The sequence below is a fragment of the Hydra viridissima genome, unplaced genomic scaffold (assembly GCF_058129835.1).
Source record: "Hydra viridissima isolate aposymbiotic clone 2 unplaced genomic scaffold, HvirCarnegie_v1 scaffold_3, whole genome shotgun sequence".
Lineage (NCBI taxonomy): Eukaryota > Metazoa > Cnidaria > Hydrozoa > Anthoathecata > Hydridae > Hydra > Hydra viridissima.
In genome coordinates, this window is record NW_028324302.1 from 16301294 (window position 1) to 16322254 (window position 20961).

Sequence of the window (20961 nt, forward strand, 5' to 3'; positions counted from 1 at the left end):
AAAAAAAAAACATTTATTTTCCATTATTTTGTCATATTTATGTGTGTGTACCTATATATATATATATATATATATATATATATATATATATATATATATATATATATATATATATATATATATATATATATATATATATATATATATATATATATATATATATATATATCTGTGTGTGTATGTGTGATACTTAGACTCTCAAAGCCAATGATTCTTAAAAAAATGTTTGTAGAAGTGAAGGAAGTTTTTGCTGGGTAATTTTATGCTTTTCTGACTGATTACCAGAAAACTCAGATATAAGCTTGAAGACTGATTTTTAATTACTTTTTTGCAGGATTTTAAAAATTTAGAATCTTTGTGAAAACAGTTAATTAACAATTTCCGGGTTTTTAGAATTTTATTGAAAATAATAAAATGGCTGTAACTTTCTCGAACGTCGCTAAAGGTTTTTAAAATTTTTTGTAAGTCATGCCCATATGAAAGTCTAAAACCCAGCACCAAAACTTTTTAAGAATTTTTTTTGGCCTCTAATGGCATTCCATGCCTATGTGACGTAAAACAGGATTAAACTGGAAAATTACGCAAACTTGTTTTTATAAAATTAAACTTAAAAATTCTTGAGCGAGCTGAAAACATAGAGTAGAGGGGATATGACATAATTTCTTGTATGCCAGACAAAATGGTTTGTTTTTTTTTATCATGAAACATAAGCCTGTAGAACATGGAAATTTTTAGTAAGAAGATAATACAGAAGTGACGACTTTATTTTCAAGGTCTGTTTGAAGATTTGAACTAAAGCGCTTTATTTTTTTTTAATCTTTTTTCTTAGCACTCTTTTTCCGAGCTTTTTTTGTGTGGTTTGGTGGTTTGTATTAGTTTTCTTTTCTTAAATCTTGATTTTTTTCAGCATCACCTCATTTAATCATTGTTGCACAATTTGGGTCGTTTTTTTTTATTATTAAATAAAGAATCTTTCAGACGTGCCAAAAAGATTATAATCTCTATGTCAGTAGAAGCATCAGCAATACTAAATTAAATGCAAATAAATTTATTAACCACTTTTTGAATCTAGATTCTTTCACTTTTTAATTTGTCTTCCTCAAAGTTTCCTTATTTTAGACGGTTTTTAAAAGAATTTTTAAGTTTAGGAATCATTTAGGCAAGGGTTTGGAGATAAGTTATAGTTTAGTTAACAAAAAAAAGACTAATTTATTTTCAATGATTGAGAATATTTTATAGGACATTTTTTTATATCCATCACTTTTTTTTTTTTTTTTTTGTAACTACATATTGTTTAGTTCATAAAAAACACTAAGGCCACATTTTAAATAAAAACACATGGGAATTGAATAAATGAAAATGTTGAAGAGCTTTAAAAGTTGATTATTGAAGAAGCAGAGTTTCAAGTAGCAGCAGCAGAGATGCATGGTTCACAAATGAGCACTAGTAAAAAATAGAACCATCTCAGGAAAGTAATAAACAGAACTGTCTCAGGAAAATGCGTGGTTAGTAAAAATGGTCATTAAATTTGGGATTGACTAATGTTTAAAGCAGACGATGTAGTATAACGCTGGGAGATTGCTAAGAAGCAAAGATTATGCTTTAGATGCTTGAATATCTTACATTCGTTGAAAGAATGTAAAAAAAAAAAAAGGAGAATATGTCGAATTGATGGCTGCACAGAAAAAAAATTGTTTGCTTTATAAGAAAAAACACCGAAGCAAAATTTAAATGAATTCTCAATAACTAAAAACATGAGAAAAAGGTTATTAAAAACTCTCTTGTGTCAAACCTACATTCAAAGAATGCCGTGAGAATTAGACTGCAATGTCGAAAAAATGGAAACATTTAAAAATCATTTAGTTCCCATGCGTCGGACCGAAAAATTGAAGGTGATGAAGATTTGCAGAGAGGAAATACAATGAGCCCAGATGACATTAAAGCACTTAACACTATGCAGAATTCACTAAAGATGGATAATGGAAGATATATGCTCAAGATACTCTTGAAAGAAAATAGACAATTGGATAACAATTATACAATAGCATTAAGTTGTTTGGCAAACACGGAAAAGTGTCTAATGAAGTACAAAAGTCTTGGCAGTGACTATAATAACATTATCAAGCAATATCAAGAGAAAGGATACTTAGAGAAAATTGATAACAAAAATATATCCATAGTTGGTACATACCGCTTTTTCCAGTTATCCGTCTCAATAAATCAACTACTTAAGTTAGAATCGTTTTTGATGGTTCTTTAAAATATAATGGTAAATCAAATAATGATATTTGTTGATTTACATTGTATGTTGCAGAACCATCAAAAACGATAAAAATGGCAACATTGTTTGACCCATTAGGAATTGCCTCAACCATTCGCATCAAAATTATGAGGCAAACATTGCGGATTGATGGACTGGAGGAGGATGATAAACTTCTGAACAAACAGCTAATTCAAGTGAAAATATGGTTTCAGTAATTAGAAGATTTTTTAAAATTTCTATTTGAAAGTTGACCTAAAAGATGTGACTTTATGGTATGGTAGCTTGAATGTTCTGTGTGCAGAACAGAAACCCAAGTGAAAATTTTTTGCCAACTGTGTTGGATTAATTGAAAACCGAGCTGAAACACTGGAGGTACACACCAACAAAATAAATGTAGCTATTTTAATAACTAGAAGAACAACATTAAAAGATTTGGCAAATAACAAAACATGGTGACATGGGGTGATTTTCTTAAACTCTCTGGATGAATAATGGCCACCACCTGATGGTATTGAAATGACAATAGAAGCATCTAGTGAAATAAACAAAATGGCTGCATTAACAACTATTATGTTTTCCACCCAAAACACAAACTAACTGGTTGATATTTGTAAATATACGTAAAAAGGTGAAATAACAATTGATAAATATTAAGAAAGTGAAAATAAAATAATTGTCAATACTCAAAAAGAAAATTTCGAAGAAGTATACAAGAGCTATCAAAACGAAAACGTTTTCAATATCAAGTAAAACTATTTCTTTAAAGCCAAAGTTCGGCGAAGAAGATTTAATACGCTTTTGTAGCAGATTATAAAATTGTGAAAAGCTGCCTTATGATGTGATATATCCAATCATTTTACTAAAAGGTCACATAATAACAAAATTGATTACAAGACAGTTTCACGAAGAAGGAAATCACGCCATGGGAACGAGTTAACTATTAACAGAATTGTCAGAACGATATTGGGTCATAGGAGAAAGAGAAGAAATCCATGAAAGAGAATCACAATCCAATAAATGTAAAATAAGAAAGTGCAACACTGCCCAGCAAGTAATAGTGCCTATACTAACTATTTGCTTTAAAGAATCACTACGAATGTTTGCAAGAACTGGTATGAATTAAGTTGGATTACTTCGTACTGTTCAAGAAAGACGTAGAACTGGAAACCAAAAATAATTTATGCCTGTTTACGTATTTAATATCAAGAGCAGTAGTTGCAGTATTTATAGTTTCGCAGCAGTAATTGTAGTCTCGAAGTTGCATATTATATGGATACTAATTTTTTTCTAAATGGATTTTATCGGAGTCATAGAAGAGGATTACCAGTGGAAGTACAGCCAGATAACAAAAAAAATTTTATTGGTGGAAATAAACAAGTGAACTAAAAGAACTTTTTAATAACTTAGGTAAAGATAAAGTTAATAGCTCAGCAGCCAACAAAGCAATCAAAGCGTATTTCATTGCTCCCTTAGAACCACATCTCAATGGTAGATTTGAAATAATAATAAAAACTGTAAAACCAACATTTACTGCAGTACTAGGAAAGGTTGATATCACAGATAAGGAACGTCATACAGCCTTTACCGGTGCTAAAAGTTTTTTAAACTCTAAACCACTAACCTATCAAAGAACTCATATTAGAGATGATATATAACTGATTTCTAATCAATTTCTGGCCGGAAAATTTAGAGGCCAATTTGCTCCCGATTTAGTTGATACTAAAGGTTACCATCCCAAAAAAACAATTTCGCCATTTTTGGAAACGGTAGATGTAAGAGTGCTTCCCTCACTACCACAATTTTATAACTGAAATTGTGAACAATTAGAGATTAAAAAGGCGACATTGTATTGGTAATTTCTCCGGATACACCCTGAGTAAACTGGCTAATCGGAAGAATAATAAAATTGTATGAAGATAGCGATGAACATGTTGGAATCGTAAAAGTTGTTACGAAAAGGAATTTATACGATCGATATCAAGACTATGTCATCTCTAACTTTTTCAAGACTGTAATCTCTAACAAGTCATCTCGAACTTGAAAGTTAAATACTTAATAACTTCAAAGAAAAGGAGGATGATTCGAAGAGATTTCAAAAAAACTTGCGTTTTCCTTGTGGTGAGTGCTTGCTATCATAGAAACACTAACATTCTAAATTTACAAACGTCACCACAGCAACAGCCACTAAATGATAGCGTGCACATCACCGTAAGTAATCTTAATTTGGACTTATTTCTTGTCTTTTAATATGTATAGCTTGCAAAATATGAATAAAAATACCTATTCGATAAAATCAATAATGTAAATGAAAAACAAAAGAAAATCTTAGGAATATTAAAATAACACGTAATCGGTATTATTCTTTGATCACCATCGGATCAGGCTTGTTTTATCAAATTGCATAAACCACGTTGTTTTTTTTTTATTATTAAATGTTTAGGAAGCTATTATGCTATTATGGTTATATTTACTTTTATTGCTACCCTCGTTATGGTTAAATAAAAAAAACGATTGCTCTCTTTTTTCACATCTTCTAAATGCAGTTGTCGAAAAACATACAAAAATACTAAATTAATTAACTATACCACCACAGCAGTTCTGCTCATGCCAATTTAAATGCCACTTAATTTTAAAACAAAAGAAAATGTGATGTAAAAGTTTTATTCTCGGTGCTTTTTAATGTAAGGTTTTACTTTTTCTATGCGAATTTATCCGTATCATACGGTTTTAAAAGCTAATAAAACAAAAATACCACAATCGCATTGTTCACTTGTTTCAGTATCGTAAATTTGAAAAAATTTAAATTTGTTTTTTTTTTTTATTTTAAAACTTTCTGGTAATTAAAATAAAAAAAAATCATCTTAATTTTATCCGCTGGGAATTCCGTCATGTCAGGGAAATAAAGTTTAATGGCTATTTTAGTTATTGCTCAAATATTAATTTGGTTGCATTTGAGTTTTTATCGAGGAATTTTCTATATCACCTTTAAAAAGCGAGGTTTGTTATAAAAACTTTAATATGTTAGAAAAAGTTTTGGGATGAGATGCCTGAAGAATCATTATTACCATTACTATTCGCAGCAAACTTTCGTAATTTTCTTTTTGTAGTGTTAAAATGATAATACTTTGTAAATACGAGTGTAGTTACTTTTTTTTGTAAATATTTAACGAGGTGAATTTTGTTCGTTATAAGTTGAAACATATTCTTTCTACTGTGTTTATAAAATATTTGGGAATCAAACATTTTACATGATGTAAAATAAATCAAAAGAAAAACATTCGCAAAATTTTATTTGGGTGGATTTTAGACATTTCTAACTTCTCAAAGTTTAGAGTGGACTATTTTTTAAATCATATATATGTATATATATGTATATATATATTTATGTATATATATATATGTGTATATATATATATATGTGTGTGTGTGTGTGTGTGTGTGTGTGTGTGTGTGTGTGTGTGTGTGTGTGTGTGTGTGTGTGTGTGTGTGTGTGTGTGTGTGTGTGTGTGTGTGTGTGTGTGTGTGTGTGTGTGTGTGTGTGTGTGTGTGTGTGTGTGTGTGTGTGTGATATTTATTCGAATACTTGGCAATAGATAAAAGTCAGTTTGTAGTTATCATTAATAACTATAAAATCCAGAAGTATCAGTAAGTAGCTTAAAGTGACGTTACGTTTTACGGCAGAGTTTAGATTTATTTACGCTTTGTGCTTATCAAAAACTAGCTTAAGTTCGCACATTTTTGTTAATGTATATTTGTTTAATAAAGAGACACTCAAAATACAAGGATGCAGCTAGGCGCTCGCTAATAAGATTTGTTCCTTTTGTATTTTTTGGAATTAAGATTGTAATTTTACAATTTGACAAGTAAACACTCTTGTTGATAAGTGAAAAGTCTAACAACGTATAGTGGTTTGCGTTTTCAGTTATTTACTTTGGAAACTGCAACTAATCATGTAATTCGACTTTTTAATATAAACATTTGTTTGCTCTTCAATAAAAAAAACCTATTCATTGTCTTCAATCGCCAAAATTCAAAGTAAATCAGTTATTCTTGAAATTCGATGCGTTTGTTTCTACAATTGATACATGTTTGGGTAAACTTGAAGATATTGTATATATTTGTATAAAGTATAACGGTTCTTTAAATTTTTCTATTAAAGTTAGAATCGGGCAAAAAGATATCGTAAGTATTAAAACTTAAAATATTTTGCATGTTCAAAAAGTCTTAGGAATTTACCAATATTTTTGATTACAAAAAAATGACATAAGAATATTACCACGTAATGGGAATAACACGCTCTCATACATGTTAATGTTTTTATATAATGTCCTCTATCTTTACTTTATTATATTTTTAATAGTCTAAAGAAAGATTTTTTTAACCGATACATGTCACATTGATCAGTAAATCGGCCTATAGCCCCGATTTAGACCAATGCGACAGGTGGGTGTTTTTAAATATTTGAAGAAATCTCCCCGACAACATGATTTTGCGTGTGCAGAAAAACGCGCCGCAATGGTTCCAGGTCACAACCAGCTGATCGATTTGAAATGGAACAATTGTATGTCTATTGTAAAGATGTCATTAGGCGCGATGGAGGCTACATTACAAGGAAATAACATGCTTTCTCATGAGCTTATGTAAAAAAAAAAAAAATATTGGTAAACTCCTACTACTTTTTCACATGCAAAATGCATAAAAAAAAAATAATTTTTTTTTAGCTATCTTAACTGCTCTTTTACTTAACTTTTAGGCCAATTATGACAACAAAAGAAGACACCATACTTGAAGAGGACTCTGTAAATGATGAAAAGTCACAAAGTAATTTCAAAAATAGAGTTGGCGATGTGCTACGAAGAAGTAAAAGATTCATGTATGGTTGATCTTAATGTATTCAAATTTATTTGCTTTTGGATAACCGAAATAGCCAAAGGTAGGTGGCTAAGACGGTTTCAATTGCTCTTGATTCGAATTGGCTTTGTTTTTTTTAATTGGACTTAAAATAAAATGATTTAAAATCCAAAGGGTTACTGGCTGCCTAATTTTGATAAACACGTGTATGGAAAATTATATTTATGGTAAATGTATGAATTAAGTTTGTATCGTTGCCAATCAACTGTTATATTTATGATAAATGTATGTTCTGTAGAATTATGGTTGTATGGTCGGTAATTAACTGCTATAGTTAGACTACTGTGTTTATCGGGGCAAAAATTCAGAAATTTCTTTCCATTAGATTGGCGTGGGTCAGTTGAAAATTAATTTACGCTTTAACAACATTTGAATATTCGTTGAAAGATTCTCAAGAAAAAAAAGAACTATAACGGATATAAAAGTCTTTTAAACCCGATAGGAAAAATATAATTTTTTCTAAGTAGTAAATAAAATCATAATTTATTGTCTAAAAAAGAAATCATATTTTTGTATTACACAAGTCACATAAAGTGAATCACTAAATTTTCTACGGTGATTTAATACTTTTGAAAAACGAAGTTCATATGAGAAAGGAAATAAAGTAAACGACATTGTCTTTTCTAATATATAGACTTGAATCTCCGAAATTTTTCTGGGCCATCTCATACTATGTTAATTTTAGCAATTTGTAAAAATGGAGAATATAGTGAGTATCATAAGTAAACTTGGGCTGGCAATTTTCATTTCATATATATCTTTCAATTTTTCTTTGTTAGTTGTAACACGGGTTGAAGTCCGATTCTTGATATTACAGCAACCCTTCACCAATTTCACTGATTTTTATTTGTTTTATTTCACTGATTTTTTTATTATTGATAATTAATTGTATTCTACCTTAACTTCTCAATTAAAAAAAAAAAAGTGAAATTAGGTTATTCATTTTGTTAATAAGATAGAAATAAAATGCCGAATAAACTTGTTTATACATTTCCACTTTTAATCAGCAACTTCTTATGTTATGTTTAAGCTTGAATTAGCATCATGGTACCTTAGATAAACAAGTAATGCTAAACCAAAGACGACGAGCCAACTGGTTGTGAATTCGGTCTTCTATTCGATAGCATTTTGTAAAAGTAAAATTCGATAACATTTTGTAAAAGTTCGATAATTCGGTCTTCTATTCGATAATTCGATAACATTTTGTAAAAGTTCTAAAAATGTTTTTTAAATTACAGATTCTTTGTCTTGTTCAACAACAACAACAACATCTAATTTAGAAAAGTCTTAAATTACAGATTCTTTGTCTTGTTCAACAACAATTTAGAAAAGTCTTAAATTACAGATTCTTTGTCTTGTTCAACAACAACAACAACATCTAATTTAGAAAAGTCTCAAACCTTTATGAATGGCATAAGTACCTATCAAAAGATGCAGCGAATCCATGATTAAAAATAAAATTAATTTTTTTATAGCATAAAAGTTTCAGAATAAAAGTAATCCAACAGCATCAATGAAATGCAGCAGAGAGTATTTAAACGATTTTTAAAATGCAATTATGTTTCAGACTTGTAGTTAGTTTCAGACTTGTAGATTGCAAATAGTAATTATTTTACAGATTTTGGATCAATTTCAGTTTTCAAAACATGATCCAATTAAAATTGTTTTAAATCTCACAGCAAGTCATAAATTGAATAAGAAAACAAGTAAAACAGAATTGCATTCTCTTGATTTAATCATAAAGCATGTTAAAAACCATACAACATGTTAAAAAGTTTATAAAATGAAACTCACAAATGTTAAGAAATATATCATCGTTCTTATATAAAAATTTCGAATATTTAGCAAGCCTCCAGGTGTCACCAAAGACTTCAAATTGATTGTCCATAAGTTTCATAAAAGACGTCAGATTGCTTGCTATTAACTTTTATAAAAGACATCAGATTGGTACAAGACCAATAAGTTTCATGAAAACTCAAAATATACGTGCTATCAAAATAAAAGATGTAGAAGTTTTTTGTTTTTCGCAAAAATCAATTTTTTTAAAATGAGCAAAATTTTAATTTGGGCATATATTTCTTTATTTACTAAGTCTATAAAATGTATCGTAAAAAAATAAATATTTTAAACGTAGTTTGTCACCTTTAAAATCATTAGTGGTTAATATTTATAGAGTAAATCAAATTTAATTGTTCATTTTTATATACTCAAAATTTGATTTTTAAACAAACCATGATAATGGTTTAAAGCAGCCCCTTTGTCAACCAAAAAAAACAATTGTATTATTTTTTTTTCTTTATGCTTTGTGTAACTAACATTAAAGAAATATGTTTTAGCCTAAAATACTGTGATTAAATTGCTTTTTAGTTAGAATGAACGGAGTAATAATTAACGAAAGTTTTTAGCCAGGCTAATTATAAAACCACGTGCTTCGTAAGAAGTAATTTGCAAAAAGGCAAGCGGCGCAATATGACCTTTTTTGCTTGCTGTATAGAAATAACGACAGGCTTATAAAATCAAGTCGGTTCATCAGCAATCTTTTTCTATTGAAACATTCATGACGTTTTAGTAAATTTTATTAGTTATAAGAAATATTAATGCAATTTAAAATAACCTTTTTTTCTTTTTTTTTTTTCTACATTACTAATAATACTTGGAGGTCGAGTGGTTAAGTTAATATTAATCAGTTTTTTTACAGATCAACCCTGCTACCAATAACAAATATTTGTGCAAAACACATGAGTTGTCTTTCGTTTTTCGTCATAACGTCGACTCCAATTTATCATAAGAGACAAAAGCCTAAAGTGCTCAGATCTGTTATAATATTTCTTTTATTTGCTGTCGGATATCACCTCATTCAGTTCTTTGAACTTACTTTGTTTAAAATTACTACAAAACTTCTCTTGTTTATTATTATTTTGTTTTTTGAAAACAACATTTTTATTGAAAGTACGATCATTTTGTCTTATCTTGCTGTACACATTACATTTTTCTTCCGGATGTTTTTAAAAATGCTAAAATTTCAATCATTCATTATTTAATGAAACAAATAACCAAATGCTCAACGTTGTTTTCATGTAGAGTTGTTAAGTTTTATGATTGGCTTTACAAAAAAAAAATAAATAAATAATTTAGAAGCCATTATTTGTTTCTCAATTTTAATTTAAGGTAATTTTTTTCTTAATCCACAGCTGTTTACTTAGCTGTAAACTTTCTTCCGTATATGTTAAACTCAGGATTTTAATAATTTTCAAGAAAATGAGCCGCAGAAAAAAAATCAATTTTAAATTCTTTTACAAAAAGGTTTCACTTAACTAAATGTCTGCATTCATGTTACAATGGTTGACAAACCACACGACAGCAATTCTATTCCTACTATTAAAATAACTATTTACATCTAGTGTATTTTTTTTTTTGTGTGCCTGTAATAAGTCATAATTATTCTTTTAACAATATATTGGTGGAGATTTCCATTAGCTCCAATAAAGGATGCGAACAGCAAACGAAATTCGGCTAAAACAAATCTTCTATAAATATCTTACAGATATAAAGTTCTACTTATTTTACATAAAGCATATCATTTATCTTTTTTTTTTTTTTTTTTACTTTATTCATATTGTATTGTTATTTAACTTGAGTATTATCATTTCAAAAATATAAAACCGGTCATTACTTTGTCATTAACAATTTCCAAATAAACTTTATTATAAAAAATGTGAAAACTAACGTTGTTCTTATAGGAGTGGCAGAAAAAGAGGGTCATTCATTGAAAAAGAAAATGCACCTACAAACTTAGAAAGGGATATGAATGGTTCACAGTCAGGCTCAATTAAAAGAGGTGAAACATTTTTTAGAAACTTTAAAACTTTAAAAATTTTTGTATATCATAAAGTTAACGCTCAGCATAATCCACTTCAAATGATAAGAACATCCTACTATTGCTGCTGATGGCTGTTATAAAGGTGATAGTTACTATAAAATAATAAGATCATCCAACTATTGCTGCTGATGGCTGTTATAAAGGTGATAGTTATAAAAAATGATATAAAAAAAAATGATAGTTATAAAAAATGATAGATATAAAAAATGACACTTATGCGCTTTAAAAGCATATACTCGTTAGAAAGTTTGGATATAAAGCACATTGAAGTATGTCTAATCAGATTTACGCTCATGCTGCTATTTATACCTATACTCAAACAAACAGCTCTGACACTCATAACTTTTAAAGTATTTTAAGAGTTATGACAGCGCTATATAATCCTCATAAAGGAAAAGTTATCTCGAATTTTAGAAAACTGGCGAAGCAAACTTAAAAAACAATAGCCTATGTGTGAAATGTGCACTTAAAAGAACCAATTTTTTTAAAAAGCTGAAAATGATCTTAAATATTTTAAATTCTGATTATTTGTTTTATTACGAATTCATATTAACTATAACATTTCAAAAGTTCAATTTTTGGTCCTAAATTAACAATTACTTTTGTTGCCAAAAGTTTGAAATACTTTGAGTCATTTTAAAATAATGCCTGGGAGCGAGACTTCGAATGTTTATTCACAGTGATTCTGTCATTTTTCACAGTCATTTCTGGTTGGAGTAGTTTAAGTAATAAATGCTATTTGTATTTTTGTCACTCATCTAGATGTTATTTTCCTGCACCATCAACACCATTCTAATGAAAAGTATTTAATTAGTTTTAAAAGATTGGATCTTATATTTGCTAATGATATTTGTATTTAATTGTTTACATCGCGATTAACGCAACCCTGTTAAAGCACGCTCATTCTACGTCTATGGCTACTGCGCCGAAATACCGGAGCAAAGGTTTCATTTTAAACTGTTATCTAGTTAAGTTTTTTTTAAATTAGACCATAAAAAGAACAGGAAGTTAAAAAGAAGTGCGTATTGTGTAACATTTTCTCTTCGTGTTTTTTTATTTGCTGTGATTTTAAAGCATTTAGCTAAAAAAAACTTAACTAATAGATCTAATACGTTAAAATTCCTACGTTAAAATACGGGGTTTATTTTAAAAATATGCTAGGTTCTCTTGATATATTTTACTAATAAACATATATTCTTTTCTTTATCTTTATTAACTTGAATCGTTTTAATTATACTTACTTTATTGTTATATAGTGTTATCACACAATCTAAATTTGGTTTTGTTCAAATTCAATTTTCTGACTTTTAAAACCTAAAATTTTTCAACTAAACCCCGTGTTTTAACGTATGGATAACGTATTAGTTTTTTTAGTTAAATGCTTTAAAATCATAGCAAACCGGTCAGCATCCTTAAAAGAAATAACGTTTTTTTAAATATTTATTTTTGTAAACCCAAGGTTATATTTTGTTTTCATTTCATATAAAAACACCCTTGGGCGCTGTGAGCATTTGTTATGCTTATATTGTAAAAAGTAACATGTCATTTTGCGAACTGAGGATTTTCACGATCCTGAATTCCATACTTTGTTGACTAACAACTGTGATTCGAGACCAGTCCAAACTTTTATGTTTATCAAAGAGATTCTTCCATTACTAACGTTAAGTAATATATAATTAAATTCTTATTAGTAGAGCTTACAGATTTATTCCTAAAACACATATTTCAAATAACTAATTTTAACTCGCAAAGTTTTCAATTTAAAATTCTAAAATAACACTAATAAAATCTGAAACGGTAGCCTTTTTAATTAACAAATTCTAACTAATCATCGGCATTTGGTTTTTTCCGTTAGTAACGTATAACAACGAATAATAATGAATAAATTACAAACTTTCATATTTTTTAAGATAAATAGAACTTTTAAGATAAATAGAACTTTTAAGATAAATAGAACTTTTTTATACGTTTAAAAAAGCAAAGGTTTTTTAGTGTGCCAAACTGGCACTATTGCGTAATATTTTCAAAGGTTGAATGATTAATTATCCAGCATTCGCGTTTGGTTTTTCGGTTTTTAACGAATAATAACGAATAATAACCAACTTCTATATTTATTTTTAAAGACAAATCGAATTCTTGAAGTTTATCAAAATAGAATTTTTTTTATGCGTTTAAAATTGTAAAGTTTTTGGTATGACAAGTTCAAACAAAAATTTATTATTAAAAATTGTTATAAGAAATAAGTTTAATAGCTTTATTAAACGAATAGCAATAATGCGCAGTCTTGAAAGGGTTGAAACAAAATAACACAAGGAATGCGATAGGTATCGCATTTTATTTTCTAGAATCTTACAACACTTATATATATAAGGAATCTTAATTCTGGAATCTTATAACACTTGTATATAAAAATTTTATAAGTTCGCTTTTTTTTAAATGACCAATATAGAAGTTTGTATTCGTTATTATTCGATAAAAAGCAAAAAAGCCAAACGCGAACGCTCATTAATTATCGTAAGTTCGATTTACTTCAAAAGACAATATAGAAGATTGATAGAAAATTATTTTGTACTTTATGCGTTATTATTTGTTATCTAAGGGAAAAACCAAATGCCAATTACTAATTCCAAATAAATAGAATCTAAAAATAACCAAACCATATTAAATAGACTGTAGAAAAAAATGACGCTTTTAGCTTACCAAAAAATTTCGAATAATGCCGACTGATATTGTATAATAGAAGTTATAAGTAATTTTGATAGAGGCCGGCTTAAAGCTGAACTGTGATGGTTTATCTTATTCAATGCAAGGGGACTAAATAGTTGCTATTAAGTTAATAAATAAAATTAGAGCAAAAATACTATAGAAGTATAGAATCAATAAATGCGTAATTCGTTTTTTATAAAACCATAAAAAGTAACATTGATTTACATTTATATGTATGCTATAAATGTAAGCTCCGATTTTGATGGAATGTTGCAGTTTCTGAAGATGGCACTAAGATTTTTGTTTCAAATAGAAAGTATGCAGGAGAGTAAATGAAGGAGGGAGAAATTACACCGAAATCGTTAATGTACGTATAATTATGTTAATCGTGCAATTAAAGGTGGCAGTTAAGTATACGGCTGGTGTGAACTCTATGCTCTCATTTTTCAACCAACTATAATATTACAACCAATAAAAGAGTTGTATTATTGGTTGTTAGTTAACTAGAGTAATAGTTCATTTAGGAAAAGATATATTAGCTATCTAAATATTTTATTACATATCAATGAGGTATCTTCTGACTTTAAACATTTGATACATCTTGAAGTTGGTTAGGATTTAAAACAAAAAAAATCAGATATGTAGATATTCACTATCAGCTTTTCCTTCTATTTTTCTATTATTAAAACTTAATCAGTTTTCTGTTATTAAATACTAAAACATATTAGCAAAATACTGAAGGAAGTCATTTTACAACATGATATTGGTTTGACTTAATTAAAATGTAAGCTGAAGAAGTTTAGTATAGCAGAAGTTGTTTTTTAAAATATGTTGCTATTGTTAATTTCTTTTTTCAAATAGCTATTCTATTTACCCACATTTGTTTTAGATCCAAGTACTATTGGAAATGGTAGAAAAATAAGCCAAACAGTTTTTAGTTCGGAGCAGCAAGTTCTTATAGATGGTAGAAGTAAGTACACCTTAAATGTACAAATAAACACCTGTCTATTTTTATCTTATTATAAAAGTTCATTAAGAGTTTTTATACATTAAATGTTTATATTCTATAATTTCATATTAATTATGTAAAATGTTCTCTTTTCATATTGTCACAATTTTTTTTATTTTGTATTAACAACTTTTCATTTATATCTATAAAATTGTCTCTTTTCTAATCACAGTTCAATAGTTAGTGTATATATATATATATATATATATATATATATATATATATATATATATATATATATATATATATATATATATATATATAATAAACAAATTAATGTAAATATTATTTTTTAAAATGTCTTTAAAGGATGAAAGAGATTAAGAAATATTTAAAAATATTGGTACATTACATTAATCCTATGCGTTAATAGGTGATAATGTTTTATTATAAAAAGCTTGGATTGAATTAAGTTATATTGAATTAAGGAAACATTTCTTTAATGAATATGCTAACTGAAATAGTAAATAATATGATTTATGTATTTTATTAAATTTTTTATTTTAGTAAGTGGCCTATAATTTGGTTGCATTTGTTATAATTAGGTTTACTTGCTGATATTTGTTTCAAAGGAGATTTTAAAACAAATAAATACTTGATAGTGTTTCAAAAATTAATTTATATAAAATATATAACAAAGCCTTATCAGTCTGTTTAAATAAAGTTGTTGAAATCTGACAAATATTTATAGCATAGGCATAAAAGAATGAAGGATACTCTGTAGTTTAAATTAACTAAACAAAGTTTTTATTTATTAGACTTATTTAACAAGTAAATAATATATATATATCTGAAAGTTTTGTTTTTTATAAATTCAAGAATATTAATATGACATTAAATAATGATTTAATAGAGAATAAGATAAAAATATCTATTCTAATTTTTAACAAGTAATATATATTATCTTAATTGTTATTAAAATTCATTTTTAATGTACCTAAACCTTAGCCTTATAACTTCTTTTGTTAATTTTGAAATTTTGCATGTGGGTTGAAATTTTGCATGTGGGTTATGTGTGTGTCTGTATATGTGTGTGTGCATACATACATATTCATATATATGTATATATATATATATATATATATATATATATATATATATATATATATATATATATATATATATATATATTTTATAGATTGAAATTTTGCATGTGTGTTGTGTGTGTGTGTGTCTACATACATACATACATACATACATACATACATACATACATACATACATACATACATACATACATACATACATACATACATACATACATACATACATACATACATACATACATACATACATACATACATACATACATACATACATACATACATACATACATACATACATACATACATACATACATACATACATACATACATACATACATACATACATACATACATACATACATACATACATACATACATACATTCATTCATATATATGAAGACCACATAAAATTATTTTTTAGGTATTAAGCAAGTTGAGGTGACTGGTGAAAAATCTCCAGAACCTATGGATTCAAAAAAAAGTAAAAAATTAAGTCGGAAAAAATCAACTGATAATTCTGAACTAAACATTGCTTGCCGTGACTTAGGCAATGCTAATTTTGAGGGTTGGCTCATGAAAAAAGGTTCATGGTTTATGTTTTTTTTTTGGTTTATTTCTCTTTTCAAAAATATTTGCATAGTTTTTTGTTTTTTTTTATATTCTAGTAAAATATTTTACTTTTTTACATGAATGTATGGATTTAATTTAGAGTTAAATTTTCATATTAATTTTAGTAATATTAAAAATTTTACAAATCTTTTAGCTGGTGGTCATGGTTTAGTACCAGTTAGTTGGAAAAAATATTGGTGTGTTGTTAAATCAGGTATTATTTATTGTTACAAGACATCCTTTGACATTGCTGCTGATTATGCAATACCTATTAAAAACTTCTCTATCGAAGATGCTGATGAAAAAAAGAAGATGTAAGCTATTTTGTGTTTTCTAATATTTTTAAAGTATTTTTAATTACTCTCTTTGTCCTAAAAAACTTTTCCAATTTCTATTCTAAGTCTTTTATGAAAATGGAATAGTATTTTGGGACCAAGGGAGTATTATTTTACACCATCTTTAATGATCTCTTAATTTTGTTTTTTGGATGTACAATTTAACACTTCATAATTTTTTGTTTTCTTCTTTTATCAAAAAAATGTTTTTAGAGCCTTTCGAATGAAGCCAAATGATGAGGTCACAAAGCATGTTGTCTTTGCTGGTGACAATGAAGCAGAAATTAAAAAATGGGTTGAAATATTAAATCTGGTTATCTCTGGTGTTGATATCTCATTGACAAAAAGTATGAAATTATTATTTTTTTGAGAATTATTTTCAATTTCAAATTTCTGATTTAGAGTTCTTCAAATTTCATGAAAATATTGATAAAACTCTGTAAATATCAGCAAGTTTCTATTAATTTCAATACATACATTTAATTTGCTTGTTTTTGAATATTTAAGCAGTATAATTTTTTTTTCAATTTACATTTCTACCTTGAATTTTCCTGTTTTACCTTAAATTTCTACAGATGATGCTATACCAGATTATGCAGAAAGAAAACGGGTCTATAGCACAAATCAACAAACAAAAGAAGTTAAGCGTCATGGAGCTTCTGCATTTTCTTCAGGTGATTTTCTATATTTGCAATTTCTATAACTTGATCCAACTTATTCAGTGTTTATTCACATTATGTAATGCTTAAATATTTTTTATAATTTTTCCATTTGTAGCAGATACAGAGACAACTGGAATGCCAGGTGGATTTAGTACACGTAACTCAAGCATTTCACAGCCACGAGCTAGACTTTCAAGCAATACTTCTAAGCCTGAAACATGTTTAGCAGGTTAGTTTTATACAATTTGCTTGTTTTAAGTTAGAATTTTAATCTTGAAGATCTTAAAAAGCCGTTTTTGCACAGTCTTTTTTTGTTTTTCTTTTTTAAATAAGTAAAACATTTGCAGCATAGAAATTTTTAAAAGTTTAAAAGCTCTATGCATATTTTGTCAGTTTAATAGATAATATGGAAAATATTTACCACAACATGGATTGTACCTATTTTTTTCTTACCATGTTTCATTTTTATTAGTATAAGATTTAAAATAATAAATACATTTTTTATTTTCTTTAAGTAATTATATTTAATTCAAGTTTTGTTTCTTTGTTAGTGGGTTCAATGTTCTCTTCTATTGCTGATATTGAGGTAGATACACCCACCAAAGATGTGCCTATAAATGAAATTTTATATAAAGAAGTTGTAGTTGAAGTGGATGAAGCTGAAATAAAAAAAAAAGCAGATCTTGAGCGTCTAAATGCTGAAATTGCAAAGCTCAATTCTGATATGTTAGTCTTAAATCCTAATGGAGAGAGAAAGAGCTTTTCTTCACCAACTAAAGTTTTAGGAGTTAAACAAGAAGAAGCAGTGGTTATGTCTGTTAATAGAACACCATCACCAAAAAATTTTGTTAATGAGGCCACAGTTGAAATGATTGTGAAGGATGAAGATAAGCATGAAATAAATAAAATTTTGTCAGGGTTAGAAGTGACAGAGGATACCCATCTTTTATTACAAAGAAACAGTGATAAAGAACTTCCTGATAAAATTGAAGAAACTGAACTGGATAAAATTCATTCAGATAAAAGCAAACAAGAGTATGTTGAAGAGTTTTCTCATAAAGTTTCAGAAAATAAAAGTGTTTTATCAGAAGATAATAAAATCGAAGAAAATAAAATTGAAGAAAATAAAATTGAAGAAAATAAAGTTGAAGAAAATAAAATTGAAGAAAATAAAATTGAAGAAAGTAAAATTGAAGAAAGTAAAATTGAAGAAAATAAAGTTGAAGAAAATAAAGTTGAAGAAAATAAAATTGAGGAAAATAAAATTGAAGCAATTACAAATTTTTTGATAAAAGATTTCTCTCAGTTAGATATGGATGATCAAAAAAACATTTTGAATACAAATAAAGTGGAAGATGGAACTGAATGCAAAGACACAATTTCAGTTGATTTACATGTCACAGAAACTGTTGCTAGTAGTAATTTATATGATGCATCAGTTTGTAATGATCAGTTTACACCAGAGCTTCATGATGACACAGTTGTCAAAATAAATAACCATACAGTTGTGACAGAAACTAAATATGATTATGAAACTGTAGAAACAGTGGCTGATAAAGAAAATATTGATCTAAATATATCATCAGAAGATCCTTCAGAAATACTCTTTAAAACAGATTCATTGGATATTGTATCTACTAGGAGGAGTGTTTGTGAAGAGCATGAAAAAGATATTTCTTCAGTTCATCAGTCAAATGAATCTGTTAGTCAACTTTTGCAAGATGTTTGTGTTAACGTAGTTAAAATTATTGAGGAAAATGATAATAATATTCAGATTGCAGCTGACAATCAATCAAAAGTTGAAGAGTCTTCTGATAGTTCTAGTGAGGATGAACTAAGTTGTGAAGAGTCAGTTTCTGATCTAAAAGTACCGTTTGAGAAGGACTTATCTAAAACAGAAGAGTTATTTGTTCAGCAAGTGGATAATTTTGTTGCCAAAGAGACTGTTACTCTACCTTTTACTAAGCTTTTTGAGCAAGATACTTTGGATAATCATATTCTGTCTTTTAATGAAGTTGTGGAAACTAAACATGGCATTTTACAAGATGAAAAAGACAGTATAAACACTGTCTCCTATGGAGTTGATTGTTCATATTCATCTACTGCTGTGGAAGAAAAATTGGTAGCTGGTTTGCTTCCATCTCTTGAAAAAGATGAAAGAGTTATATCAGTAAATCTTGGCGATGATTTAGAGATACCACCATTAATTGAAACTAGCCTAAGTGACGCTATTACAATTGAACTTACATCAAATAATCCTAACAAATTGGATTCTTCGTATATTTTTGAAAGCATTGACACATCTTCGTGATTTCATGAATTTCATATTTTAAACCCATAAAGAGTTTTAAGATTAAACTTCTTTGATACGCTCAAAACTTACAAATGATCAAGTGAAAAAATTTTTTAAGCTTTTCTTATGTTTCGGTGAAATAACTTTCTTTTTTTTTTTTTTTTAATTTTCCTAACCTCTTCATTCTCTAATATAAATCGGATATTTTTTTGTTTGTTTTTATTTATAGTTTTAGTTTTTTAGATACATGTAGTTCTTAAGAATTTTAGAAGAAGCTAAAAGAATTTTTTACAAACTCGTATACTAAAGTTTCTTTTTAGATCTTTTTTTTCAACACTGCTTTCAGCAAATGCTCGCGTTTGCTAGGTTGAATTATATCATAATCTTTTTTTTTTTTTTTTTTTTTTTTAATCTCTTTTGTTAAAAATCCTTTTAAGAAATGTTCACAAGTAGCTTAAAAAACATCATCTGTTTATAAATGTCACTTTAGCTTAGTTTATCTTTGGCGTTGTCTCAAGCTTTTATTGTTTTAAACTCGTCGTCTTAAAGCTTCTTTAGAGTTTTTACAGTATTTTAATTGGATTTGTTTTTCATTTTATTACTGATTTATTTATTTGTTGTGTTAAAGCGGATTAAATTTTGGAGTTTTGGCATACTTATTAATTTATATGATAGCTTTTGAAATCTAACAGACGTTAAAATTTGCAACGAAAATTTAACATGTTGCAAAAAATATTCATTTAGGAACTCTTCTTTGTAATTGTAAATAACAGCATTATGTATTACGTTGAGATTATTTTTTTAGCGAATCAAATACTTTCTTCTTGTTTATAAATTTACTAAGGTCCTTCTAACAATTCTATTTTTGAAAAAGAAACCACTGTCAGTGTAGTCTTTATGTTTGTTTTAGTAACTATCTTGAAATCTAATCAAACAAGACGGCATTGTCTTATAAAACAACAGATATAATTCGAGAAAACTGTTAAGAGATATGATTCGCGTAAGTTTATCTTGAATCGTTTAAGCCCTAGCAAATAATTATCTTGAATTATTACGTTTTAATAGACAACTGAAAAACGCGTAGCTGTTAGACATTCCTTTACCCACTCCTATTCCTCTTTTAAGCTTCTAAGGGTCGAGTATATAATTATGTGCCGAGCCAATCTTTTTATAAATTCAATTTAACTTATCCGCAAAGCGTTTAACTTTTAGAAAATCCTGCTAATTTCAGAGTAATTTCAAAGCC

At 27.6% G+C, this 20961-nt stretch overlaps 1 protein-coding gene across 15 annotated transcripts; it reads left to right on the forward strand.

Annotated features, from left to right (window-relative positions):
* The first annotated feature begins 5156 nt into the window (after positions 1–5156).
* On the forward strand, positions 5157–20609 carry LOC145180716 (uncharacterized). Of its 15 annotated transcripts, none has more exons than XM_090082343.1 (10): positions 5157–5260; positions 7017–7136; positions 10915–11012; positions 14650–14730; positions 16238–16399; positions 16580–16739; positions 16974–17107; positions 17336–17434; positions 17538–17651; positions 17974–20609. In XM_090082343.1, the coding sequence occupies exons 2-10, from the start codon at positions 7024–7026 to the stop codon at positions 19731–19733; spliced, it is 2721 nt and encodes a 906-aa protein (XP_089938469.1). In that variant the 5' UTR covers positions 5157–5260; positions 7017–7023; the 3' UTR covers positions 19734–20609. The 15 variants fall into 15 exon arrangements, with proteins under 15 accessions (XP_089938469.1, XP_089938470.1, XP_089938472.1 ...); XM_090082344.1 differs by lacking the exon at positions 5157–5260 and adding an exon at positions 5334–5352; XM_090082346.1 differs by lacking the exon at positions 5157–5260 and adding an exon at positions 6037–6356 and having other exon boundaries at positions 7017–7196.
* The last annotated feature ends 352 nt before the right edge of the window (positions 20610–20961 follow it).

Excerpts from the sequence above, each read along its gene's own strand:
- LOC145180716 (XM_090082339.1), top strand. Across the intron at positions 17,108-17,335 it reads TGATATCTCATTGACAAAAA|ATGATGCTATACCAGATTAT; the intron begins GTATGAAATTAT and ends AAATTTCTACAG. Across the intron at positions 17,435-17,537 it reads AGCTTCTGCATTTTCTTCAG|CAGATACAGAGACAACTGGA; the intron begins GTGATTTTCTAT and ends TTCCATTTGTAG.